Below are 12,438 nucleotides of genomic sequence, written 5' to 3'. Positions count from 1 at the left end.
TGCAAGTTGGTTCATATGGGGAAAGTTAAAAGATACAGATGGCTTGGCCAAATGCCATGGCTATTGTTTCACGTGTCTGGAAGATTGAAAATGCCTGTCATTCCAGTTATGAGCTATGAGTTACCAGTTGGGCAATTTGTCATTGCTCTTTTTTCTTGAAAACATGCATTTTTTTTCCTGCTTAGGTGTTGCCTGTAAATGATGAGCCACCAGTCCTAAAGGCAGACCTCATACCCATGATGTACTGCTCAGAGGGTGAAGAGGTGGTCATTACCTCTGAATACATTTTTGCTACTGATGTGGACAGTGATGATATGAAACTGATGTTCATGATTGTTCGAGAACCTCAGCATGGGACAGTGAGGAAAGCTGGGGTCACAGTGCGTCAGTTTTCTCAGGGAGATGTTACGGCAGGGGCTGTGACGTACAAACACACAGGTAAGTGACAGTACTGTGACTAGTCTGAGAGTGGGGATGCAGCAACATGACAGAGTCTTAGCCCACTCCTTGCTGTAGGCTCTGATAATCTAACAGTCTTAATGCTTCCTTCCATTAAAAGAGTGGGAGCCCATCTCCCATTTTCAAGTATGATCACCATATTCAGAAGTATTTCTTGATCTCAGTAATATAATGAATTTCACAGAGTTGAGAAAGATCAAGTGTTATTGCTGCTCTGCTCCTGATGCTTCCACATAGACCTTCAATTCACCCTGGCTTGTCCTCGTTCCTGTTTTGGTCAATATGAAGAAGATTATTTGACCATCTCAGCTTCTGGCTCCCTAAATCATAACAGAAATGCCTGAAGTAGGCTCCCTAAGATAATTATCTTATTAACTGTAAAAGTTTCCTGATTATCAGCTAGCTCCTAAGAAGAAACCGGTCTGACCTTTGATTTCTTGAAAAGCAAAGATCGTGTCTTACACTTGTGTAACTTGTCCACAGCACATGACAGTGGTGGACATAGATGAGAGATACAGTAAATGCTAGTTTATTAGCACTGTAGTTACATTTCTGGCATTGCATTATATTGTTATCCGGATGGCATTTGTTCCTTATGTAAAATGTTCATGTAAAGAAGATGTGAATTCAACATCTGATGTCTGTGAGGCACAGTAGTAGGCACTGTGGCTTTTCAAAGGAGTATAACCCAAACCCTACTATGAAGGACTTTTGATTTAAAGGAGTAAGACAAACACATTCCCACGTAAAGATGACAGCGTGACACATCTGCCCATCGCCACATCACCACCCCTCCCACATCTGATTTCTGGGTTGGGGCCACTTCCTCAGTAATAATACATCTACTTCCTCTACCTAAGTTTTATCACACTCCATTACAATTTCACGTTTACTCATCCATATGCCTCTCTAACCTGGAAATTCCATGGGGGGAGTGTGATTGGGTGTGGGAGGCCAGGTGAGTGATACAAGAAATAAGAGGTATCGGAATTCAAATCATTTTCTTATTTGAAGAGACAGAGAGAGAGAGAATACAAGCAGGGAGGTGGGAGGGAATTCAAGGAGGGGGATTGAGATAGCAAAGGATTCATTTGGACATGGGAGAAAACATTTTGAAATAATATTTTTATGGGTACTTTAAAAAACAGTGATTCATTGCGATACCAGTTCTTAAATCACTCAACTAAACATCTTTTTTCTTTAAATGCTATCTCCTTATCTTCTTCTTTATGTTAAGTCTTAGGAAAGGTTTCATTGGCTCTTTCCTTGTCCTGAGGAGCTTAGCCCACTTGTTCGATGTCTCTCAATGTCTCTCAAGAGTTTACAGCTAGGTGCTTCTTTTTAATTTCCCCAGTAGTTCTCAGGCTAGCAGAAAAGTGATCCAAAGACCAGTGATTGTTGATTTTTACATAATTTTTTAACATCTTTGGCAGGCTCACACAGCATAGATAAATTAGTGGTGAGATGAATCTGTCTTCTCTTCCTGCGCTTTGTTCCAGACGTTAAGCAACAGTTGTACATATGTATAACTCTCTTCTAGTGTGGTGGCCATAGAAGAGAGTGTTGACACATTTTTTTCATAAGACCTAGTGGGACACTGGGGCAAATTGTTTCAGATAGACTTTTTTGTTATGTTAATAAATTAACAGAGGGGCAGAGTCAAGATGGCATACTAGGAGGACAATGAATTCGCGTCTCCTCACAACTAGGGCACCTACTAGGCACCAGTGGGACCACGGACACCTAAGGGGATGGGAGGAACCCCCAGTGACTGGGTAGGACGCGGGGTATGGGGGAAGTGAAGGGGGAGAAGAAGTGGAGGCGGGATGGGACTGGAGCCCCTGCTGAAGGGTGGCTGGGGGAGGGGAAGGGATCCCATGCCTGAAGGGGAAAATTGGGGGACCATTGGGAGGGCAGAGGATCAAAAGGGAGCGTGGCCAGGTTTCCCCTGCCCACTTGGGCCGCCAGGAACCTGCTGAGATCCGGGGCCTGATCTCTGACCACCTGAGGCCCCCTCCAGCTGCGCAGGTCCTGAGGGAGTGGGAGGGAGGGAAGGGGGAGAAAAAGTGGGACCGGCAGCCCTGAGGGGCAGCTGGGGGAGGGGAGGAGTTCCTACACCCAGCGGGACCCACCCACAGTTAGGGGTCCAGCGGCAACGGGGGAGACCCTGGGGGAGATGGTGGGGGAGGGGAATGGAGGAATGGAAGGGAATGGAGCCAGTGCTTTCCCTGTCCACTTAGGCACCGGGGAGCCTACTGGGCTCTTGGGCCTAATCCTCTGCCCTCAGAGCCTCCCTCCTGCTGCTCAGAGCCCAAGCCCCGCCTCTACACCCCCACCCAGGACCCCACCTCTGCACTCGGAGACCCCCTCCAACGCGCTGGGTCTGAACTCCACCCACACACCCTGACCCAGGGCCTTACCTCCAAACTCCAGAACTCCACACTCCAGAGGCCCTCCTTTCCACGTGCTGCCTCTCCCCTTCCGAGCAGGTCCTAAGCAGAGGCCCTGCCCCATGCTTGAATGTCTCCCTGCCTAGGCCCTGCCCCTAGGGCCTTTTCTGGCTACGTGGGTCCTGAGCCTAGGCCCCACCCCACACTTAAACGTCACCCACCCACCCACCTAGGTCCCACCCCACCCTAAACCACTCCCCTACCTAAGTTCCACCCCCACCTAAACTCCACCCCCATAGCCAAGGCTTTTTTCTCTTTTAGATTGGGGTTCTGTTTTACGATGTTGATTCATTGTTGTTGATTCTTTTATATTTTTATTTTTCCTAATAAATCTTTTATTATTCTAATTTTATTTTATGCTTTATATTTTGTTATTGTTCTCTCCTTTTGGCTTGTTCCCCCCCACCTTTTTTTCTTTTTTCTGTTGTGGTTTTATTTTACCTTGTTGCAGGTGTTTTGATTATAGTTTTATTTTTCCTAATATATTTTTTATCATTCCAATTTTATTTTGTTTTTTATTCTTTGATATTGTACTGCTCCTTTTTTTTTTTTTTTTTTTTTACCGTGCCATGAAGCTTGTGAGATTTTGGTTCCCAGGCCGGAGGTTGGGCCCGAGCTCCTGTGGTGGGAGCTCCGAGTACAAATTGCTGGACTAACAGAGAACCTCACACCCCAGGGAATATCAATCTCAGTGAGGCCTCCTGGACGACCTCATCTGAGCACCAAGATCAAGCTCTATCTGCCTGCCTGCAAACTCCACTGCTGGACATCTCAGGCCAAACAACCAGTAAGACAGGAATAGAGCACCACCCATCAAAAAAAAAAAAAAAAGACAAAGAAGGAGACTACATAATGATCAAGGGATCGATCCAATAAGAAGATATAACAATTGTAAATATTTATGAACCCAACATAGGAGCACCTCAGTACCTTAGGCAAATGCTAACAGCCATAGAAGGGGAAATTGACAGTAACACAATCATAGCAGGGGACTTTAACACCCCACTTTCACCAATGGACAGATCATCCAAAATGAAAATAAATAAGGAAACACAAGCTTTAAATGATATTAAACAAGATGGACTTAATTGATATTTATAGGACATTCCATCCCCAAACAACAGAATACACTTTCTTCTCAAGTGCTCATGGAATGTTCTCCAGGATAGACCATATCTTGGGTCACAAATCAAGCCTTGGTAAATTTAAGAAAATTGAAATCCTATCAAGTATCTTTTCTGCCCACAGTGCTCTGAGACTAGATATCAATTACAGGAAAAAATCTGTAAATAATACAAACGCATGGAGGCTAAACAAATAAATAAATAAACAAATAAATAACTACTAAATAACCAAGAGACCACTGAAGAATTCAAAGAGGAAATCAAAAAATACCTAGAAAAAATGACAATGAAAACACGAAGACCCAAAACCTATGGGATACAGCAAAAGCAGTTCTAAGAGGGAAGTTTATAGCAAAAAAATCCTACCTCAAGGAACAAGAAACATCTCAAATAAACAACCTAACCTTACACCTAAAACAAACAGAGGAAGAAGAACAAAAAACTCCCCAAAGTTAGCACAAGGGAAGAAATCATAAAGATCAGATCAGAAATAAATGAAAAAGAAATGAAGGAAACAATATCAAACATCAATAAAACTAAAAGCTGGTTCTTTGAGAAGATAAACAAAATTGATAAACCACTAGCTAGACTCATCAAGAAAAAAAGGGAGAGGACTCAAATCAATAGAATTAGAAATGAAAAAGGAGAAGTGACAACTGACACTGCAGAAATACAAAAGAATCATGAGAGATTACTACAGGCAGCTATATGCCAGTAAAATGGACAACCTGGAAGAAATGGACAAATTCATAGAAAAGCACAACCTTCCGAGACTGAACCAGGAAGAAATAGAAAATATAAACAGACCAGTCACAAGCACTGAAATTGAAACTGTGATTAAAAATCTTCCAAAAAACAAAAGCCCAGGACCAGGTGGCTTCACAGGCGATTTTTATCAAACATTTATAGAAGAGCTGACACCTATCCTTCTCAAACTCTTCTAAAGTATAGCAGAGGGAGGAACACTCCTAAACTCATTCTACGAGGCCACCATCACTCTGATACCAAAACCAGACAAAGATGTCACAAAAAAGAAAACTACAGACCAATATCACTGATGAACATAGATGCAAAAATCTGCAACAGAATGCTAGCAAACAGAATCCAGCAGCACATTAAAAGGATCATACACCATGATCAAGTGGAGTTTATCCCAGGAATGCAAGGATTCTTCATTATACACAAATCAATCAATGTGATACACAATATTAACAAATTGAAGGATAAAAGCCATATGATAATCCCAATAAATGCATAAAAAGCTTTTGACAAAATTCAACACCCATTTATGATAAAAACTCTCCAGAAAGTAGTCATAGAGGGAACCTACCTCAACATAATAAAGGCCATATATGACAAACCCACAGCCAACATCGTTCTCAGTGGTGAAAAACTGAAAAGATTTCCACTAAGATCAGGAACAAGACAAGGTTGCGCACTCTCACGACTATAATTCAACATAGTTTTGGTCACAGCAATAAGAGAAGAAAAAGAAATAAAAGGAATCCAAATCGGAAAGGAGGAAGTAAAACTGTCACTGTTTGCAGATGACATGATACTATACATAGAGAATCCTAAAGATGCTACTAGAAAACTACTAGAGCTAATCAATGAATTTGGTAAAGTAGCAGGATACAAAATTAATGCACAGAAATCTCTTGCATTCCTATAAACTAATGATGAAAAATCTGAAAGAGAAATTAAGGACACTCCCATTGACCATTACAACAAAAAGAATAAAATACCTAGGAATAAACCTACCTAAGGAGACAGAAGACCTGTATGCAGAAAACTATCAGACACTGATGAAAGAAATTAAAGATGATACAAACAGTGGAGAGATATACCATATTCTTGGATTGGAAGAATCAACATGGTGAAAATGAGTCTATAACCCAAAGCAATCTACAGAAGCAGTGCAATCCCTTTCAAACTACCAATGACATTTTTCACAGAACTAGAACAAAAATTTCACAATTTGTATGGAAACACAAAAGACCCCGAATAGCCAAAGCAATCTTGAGAAAGAAAAAGGGAGCTGGAGGAATCAGGCTCCCTGACTTCAGACTGTACTGCAAAGCTACAGTAATCAAGACAGTATGGTACTGGCACAAAAACAGAAATATAGATCAATGGAATAGGATAGAAAGCCCAGAGATAAACCCACACACCTATGGTCAACTAATCTATGACCAAGGAGGCAAAGATATACAATGGAGAAAAGACAGTCTCTTCAATAAGTGGTGCTGGGAAAACTGGACAGCTACATGTAAAAGAATGAAATTAGAACATTCCCTAACACCATACACAAAAATAAAGTCAAAATGGATTAGAGACCTAAATGTAAGACCAGACACTATAAAACTTTTAGAGGAAAACAGGCAGAACACTCTATGACATAAATCACAGCAAGATCCTTTTTGACCCACCTCCTAGAGAAATGGAAATAAAAACAAAAATAAACAAATGGGACCTAATGAAACTTCAAAGCTTTTGCACACCAAAGGAAACCATAAACAAGACCAAAAGACAACCCTCAGAATGGGAGAAAATATTTGCAAACGAATCAACAGACAAAGGATTAATCTCCAAAATATATAAACAGCTCATGTAGCTCAATATTAAAGAAACAAACAACCCAATCCAAAAATGGGCAGAAGACCTAAATAGACATTTCTGCAAAGAAGACATACAGATGGCCAAGAAGCACATGAAAAGCTGCTCAACATCACTAATTATTAGAGAATTGCAAATCAAAACTACAATGAGGTATCACCTCACACCAGTCAGAATGGCCATTATCAAAAAATTTATAAACAATAAATGGTGGAGAGGGTGTGGAGAAAAGGGAACCCTCTTGCACTGTTTGTGGGAATGTAAATTGATACAGCCATGGAGAACAGTATGGAGGTTCCTTAAGAAACTAAAAACAGAACCACCATATGACCCAGCAATCCCACTACTGGGCATATACCCTGAGAAAACCATAATTCAAAAAGAGTCATGTACCAAAATGTTCATTGCAGCACTATTTACAATAGCCAGCACATGGAAGCAACCTAAGTGTCCATTGACAGATGAATGGATAAAGAAAATGTGGCACATATATACGATGGGATATTACTCAGCCATAAAAAGAAATGAAATTGAGTTATTTGTAGTGAGTGAATGGACCTAGAGTCTGTCATACAGTGAAGTAAGTCAGAAAGAAAAAAGCAAATACCGTATGCTAACACATATATATGGAATCAAAAAAAAAAACGTTCAGAGGAACCTAGGGCAGGACAGGGATAAAGACGCAGTTGTAGAAAATGGACTTGAGGACATGGGGAGGGAGAAGGGTAAGCTGGGACGAAGTGAGAGAGTAGCACTGATATACACACACTACCAAAAACATAGCTAGTGAGCAGCAACTGCATGGCACAGGGAGATCAGCTCAGTGCTTTGTGGTCACCTAGAGGGGTGGGATAAGGAGGTTGGGAGGGAGATGGAAGAGGGAGGGGATATACATATGCATATAGCTGATTCACTGTGTTGTACAGCAGAAACTGACACATTATAAAGCAATTATACTCCAATAAAGATGTTAAAATAAATAATTAACAGAAATACTGTATTCAAAAAGGTGTTTGGTTATTTGAATGTTATGTTTTCTGGTAATATTCACTCAGTTACTCAGTTGGTAGTAATTTAGTGCTCTTCTAGGATGAGTAAAGAGAACTTCAGTACTATAGGATCTAAAGTTTCAGTGGCCCCGCTCTTTCCTCCATACATTGGTTATAAAGATCACCAGAGAACAGTTGTGTCACCATTATTTTACTTCATCGATTGATTTATTTTATCTTATTTCTATGATTATGAAAACAGTACACGCTCATTACAGAGAACATGAAAAAATATAACGAAGTTTTGAAAAAATTACCTTAGTTACCTTTCAAAGAGAATCACTGTTAACGTTTCAGTGTTACAGTATTTTCGTTTTTATAATCATAATTTTTAACATAGTTGCAATCATGTTATATGTGCAGTTTTGTAGATTCCTTTATTCATTTAGATAATCACCTAAAAATGTTTATTAAAATATTTAGTAAATTTTATATAGTTATTGTAAACACGTTTTACTAATTGAATAATATTTTATGATATAAAATTACATTATTAATTTTCTATTCTCCAAACATTATATATGAGGTCATTCAAAAATTTTCTTTCAAATAGCAGTACAGTTAACTATTTTAAGTATAAATTATATCTTTAGACTGTATTTCATTTCACGGTAAAGAATTCTTCCACCATTGCTGTACCTTTTTAGTGTTTAACCCTCAGCCAAATTTTCCAGCTCTTTCTGTAATGTATCCTATGCTTCCATTATATTGAAATTACAGTTATTGAATGTACTGTTTGCTTTTTTGATTAAGCTGTTTTCATTTCCTAGATTTTTCTACTTCTCTTCCAGCTCCCTCTCCCTACACGTCCTCTCTCCTCATCTCCCAATTCTCTGCCTTATCTGCCTTATAAACTACTCATCCTTTAATGCTCAGTACAAAGCCAGCAAGGCCATCTGAAAAGACTTCTCTGACTTTCTCTGGTGTGTGTGCCTTGCCCCCTATGCCATCATCAGCCAATATTCTCATCCTCGTTCACCCTCAGCACCTGGTACATAATCAGGCTGAGATAGATGAATTTTCCATTTAATAGGTAAAAAATGGCTTAATAGTAGCAATTTCATATGGTTCCACTAAATACATACACGTATCTGTGATGTTCTAACTGAACTGCATTTCTTTCTCTACCATTAGACTGTGTCAGCTCCTGACACACAGTAGGTCTTTGGACATTTGACATTCTTTTGAACTGTCTTTTGACGTTTTCAACACGTCTGCCTTTTTCTCTGCTGAGGCACCCAGAACACTAATTTTCATATAACAGGCATTAAGTATATATTTATCAAGTGAATGATGAATAAACAAACTTTATGCCAATTTGTTTTTTTATAATTATGAATAGATGAGAGGTGTCTTTTTTTTAAAATTTTCCTGAAGTTGAAGGCAGATTGTTTAATTTTAGTTCTCTCAACTTCACTGTTTTTTAAAAATAAATCCAGTTATCTCATCCTTTAATCATTTGGTTGCTTAATAATATCATCTCGAGCTTTTCCTTGTCATTTTTTTCAAACAGGTAGAATAATGCCAAACACAATGCTCTGTAGATTTAACCAATGTGTCTTGTGAACAGAGATGACATCCCTGATCTTTCGTGTCCTAGACTCATCAAAACTTCAAACATAATTGCTTCCCTCTTGGCACTTTCAGAGTGATGCCTGAGAATTATCAAAAGCATATCTGCAGAACTTTCCTGTCCCCTGGACAGCAAGCATTCCCACCTCTGTGCTGTTAGTTAGTAATCCAAGAGCAGATTGTTCTGTTTACTGGTAAACTATCTAGCCCTGACATTTTCTTCCTTCCTCCTCTCATTGCCTAAGTTGGGGCCAATTTGAATCCCATAGCTGTAAGCTCTAAAGAGTAAACAGAAAATGAAAATAAATGCCACTTCTTTTCCAGGTGCTGTTGCTATTTTGCTAACATCTTGGCTATTATGTAATGAGGAAAATACTGAAACAAATCACAAAAATGTGGATTGTATCTGTATTTCACCTATTCTGCTTCTTCTGTAGTGAATGGTTGTTCATTTAAGGTGGTTAATGCAAATGGGAAGACAATTACCAGAGGGAAAAGGGTGCCTTCTGTTCTCCCTGAGGTTGGTCCTAACACTAATAATTATGAGAAGAGTAAAGCCATCACGAGTCAAGCTTCGTGTCTATCCCTTATTCATTTATGAACTGTCAGACCCTTGTTAGCCCTGTTTTGCCCCTCCATATGGTGATAGATGGCTGGCAGGGATTTCACCAGAGGCAACAGATGGGCAAGCATTTTTGTGTTATTTTTATGACTCTATTTAATTGCATAGATAAAATTGAGTTTTACCTTTTAACCACATAAGTTCCTTCCCTTGCCATTTTATGCTTGTAGAGCAAGTGTGAGTGGGTTTCATCTTGGTATTCTATATTTTTAAAAGTCAGGCTTAAACTCTAGTTTTGTCTTCCAGGTGGTGAGATTGGCCTGGTGCCTTGTTTTGACACCATAACGTTGGTAGTTTCGGACACAGAAGCTGGCCCTTTTGTGAATGGACCTCATCCATCTGTTCCTCGTCGTGAGTCCTTTCCAGTGTATGATCTCAACATCACAGTGTATCCGGTGGACAACCAATCACCTTCAATTTCAATAGGTGACAATTTTTTCTTTTAAAGTTCTATTATTTCACCTAGTGTCATACCCATGGTCCAGTGAAATGATGCACTTTACATATAGTCAAAATAGAAAACCACCATACAGAATTGCTTCCAATAATTGCCTCAGTACAAATTTGTGGAAACCCCCTGATCTATGAAAGATTACAAGGCAAAAGAATTTACTTGTTTAAAAATTTAGATAAATCTGAGGGACCTTCAAGATGGTGGAGGAGTAAGACGTGGAGATCACCTTCCTCCCCACAAATACTTCGGGAATACATCTACATGTGGAACAACTCCTATAGAAAACCTACTGAATGCTGGCAGAAGAACTCAGACTTCCCAAAAGATGCCCTCAGGCGACCTACACGCAGAGGCAGGGCCAAATCCAAAGCTGAGCCCCTGGGAGCTGTGAGAACAAAGAAGAGAAAGGGAAATCTCTCCCAGCAGCCTCAGGAGCAGCGGATTAAATCTCCACAACCAACTTGATGTACCCTGCATCTGTGGAATACCTGAACAGACAACAAATCATCCCAAAATTGAGGCAGTGGATGTTGGGAGCAACTGTAGACTTGGGGTTTGCTTTCTGCATCTAATTTGTTTCTGGTTTTATGTTTATCTTAGTTAAGTATTTAGAGCTTATTATCATTGGTAGATTTGTTTATTGATTTGGTTGCTCTTTCCCTCATATATATATATATATATATATATATATATATATATATATATATATACACACATATATATATTTTTTCCTTTTTCTGTTTTTGTGAGTGTGTATATGTATGCTTCTTTCTGTGATTTTGTCTCTATAGCTTTTGTCTCTATAGCTTTGCTTTTACCATTTGTCCTAGGTTCTGTCTGTCTGTTTTTTTTTTTTTTTTTTTTGCATAGTTTTTAGCACTTGTTATCATTGGTGGATTTGTTTTTAGATTTGGGTGTTCTTTCTTTTTATTACTTTTTTATTTTTTTAATTTTTAATAATATTTTTTATTTTATTATTTTCTTTCTTTCTTTTTTTTTTTTTTTTTTTTGGTCCCTTTTCTTCTGAGCCGTGTGGCTAACAGGGTCTTGGTGCTCCGGCCAGGTGTCAGGCCTGAGCCTCTGAGGTGGGAGGGCTGAGTTCAGGACATTGGTCCACCAGAGACCTCCTGGCTCCATGTACTATCAAATGGTGAAAGCCCTCCCAAACATCTCCATCTCAATGCTAAGACCTAGTTCCACTCAACACCAGCAAGCTACAGTGCTGGATACACCATGCCAAACAACTAGCAAGACAGGAACACAACCCCACCCATTAGCAGAGGGGCTGCCTAACATCATAATAAGGTCACAGACACCCAAAAACACACCACCGGATGCGGTCCTGCCCACCAGAAAGACAAGATCCACTATCATCCACCAGAACACAGGCACCAGTCCTCTCCACCGGGAAGCCTACACAACCCACTGAACCAACCTTAGCCACCAGGAGCAGACACCAAAAGCAACGGGAATTACGAACCTGCAGCCTGCGAAAAGGAGACCCCAAACAAAGTAAGTTAAGTAAAAAGAGGAGACAGAGAACACACAGCAAATGAAGGAGCAAGGTAAAAACCCACCGGACCAAACAAATGAGGAAGAAATAGGCAATCTACCTGAAAAAGAATTCAGAATAATGATAGTAAAGATATCCAAAATCTAGGAAATAGAATGGAGAAAATACAAGAAATGTTTCACAAGGACCTAGAAGAACTAAAGAGCAAACAAACAATGATGAACAACACAATAAATGAAAGTAAAAATTCTCTGGAAGGAATCAGTAGCAGAATAACTGAGGCATAAGAACAGATACGTGACCTGGAAAATAAAATAGTGGAAATAACTACCGCAGAGCAGAATAAAGAAAAAAGAATGAGAAGAATTGAGGACAGTCTCAGAGACCTCTGGGAAAACATTAAATACACAAACATTCGAATTATAGGGGTCCCAGAAGAAGAAGAGAAAAAAAAAGGGTCAGAAAATATTTGAAGAGATTATAGTAGAAAACTTCCCTAATATGGGAAAGGAAATAGTCAATCAAGTCCAGGAAGCACAGAGAGTCCCATACAGGATAAATCCAAGGAGAAACATGTCA

At 39.5% G+C, this 12,438-nt stretch overlaps 1 protein-coding gene across 1 annotated transcript in view; it reads left to right on the top strand.

Moving 5' to 3' along the window:
- FREM1 (FRAS1 related extracellular matrix 1) overlaps positions 1-12,438 on the top strand; it is a 175,628-nt gene that overhangs the window by 65,811 nt on the left and 97,379 nt on the right. The window contains exons 15-16 of the mRNA XM_060155088.1: positions 186-438; positions 10,139-10,318. Coding sequence (XP_060011071.1) covers positions 186-438; positions 10,139-10,318 — 433 coding nt within the window. The remainder of the gene's footprint in view (positions 1-185; positions 439-10,138; positions 10,319-12,438) is intronic.

This window comes from Lagenorhynchus albirostris, chromosome 7 (assembly GCF_949774975.1).
Source record: "Lagenorhynchus albirostris chromosome 7, mLagAlb1.1, whole genome shotgun sequence".
NCBI classification, from domain to species: domain Eukaryota; kingdom Metazoa; phylum Chordata; class Mammalia; order Artiodactyla; family Delphinidae; genus Lagenorhynchus; species Lagenorhynchus albirostris.
Note: the sequence above shows the minus strand (reverse complement) of the source record. Positions and strands in the feature narration are given on the sequence as shown.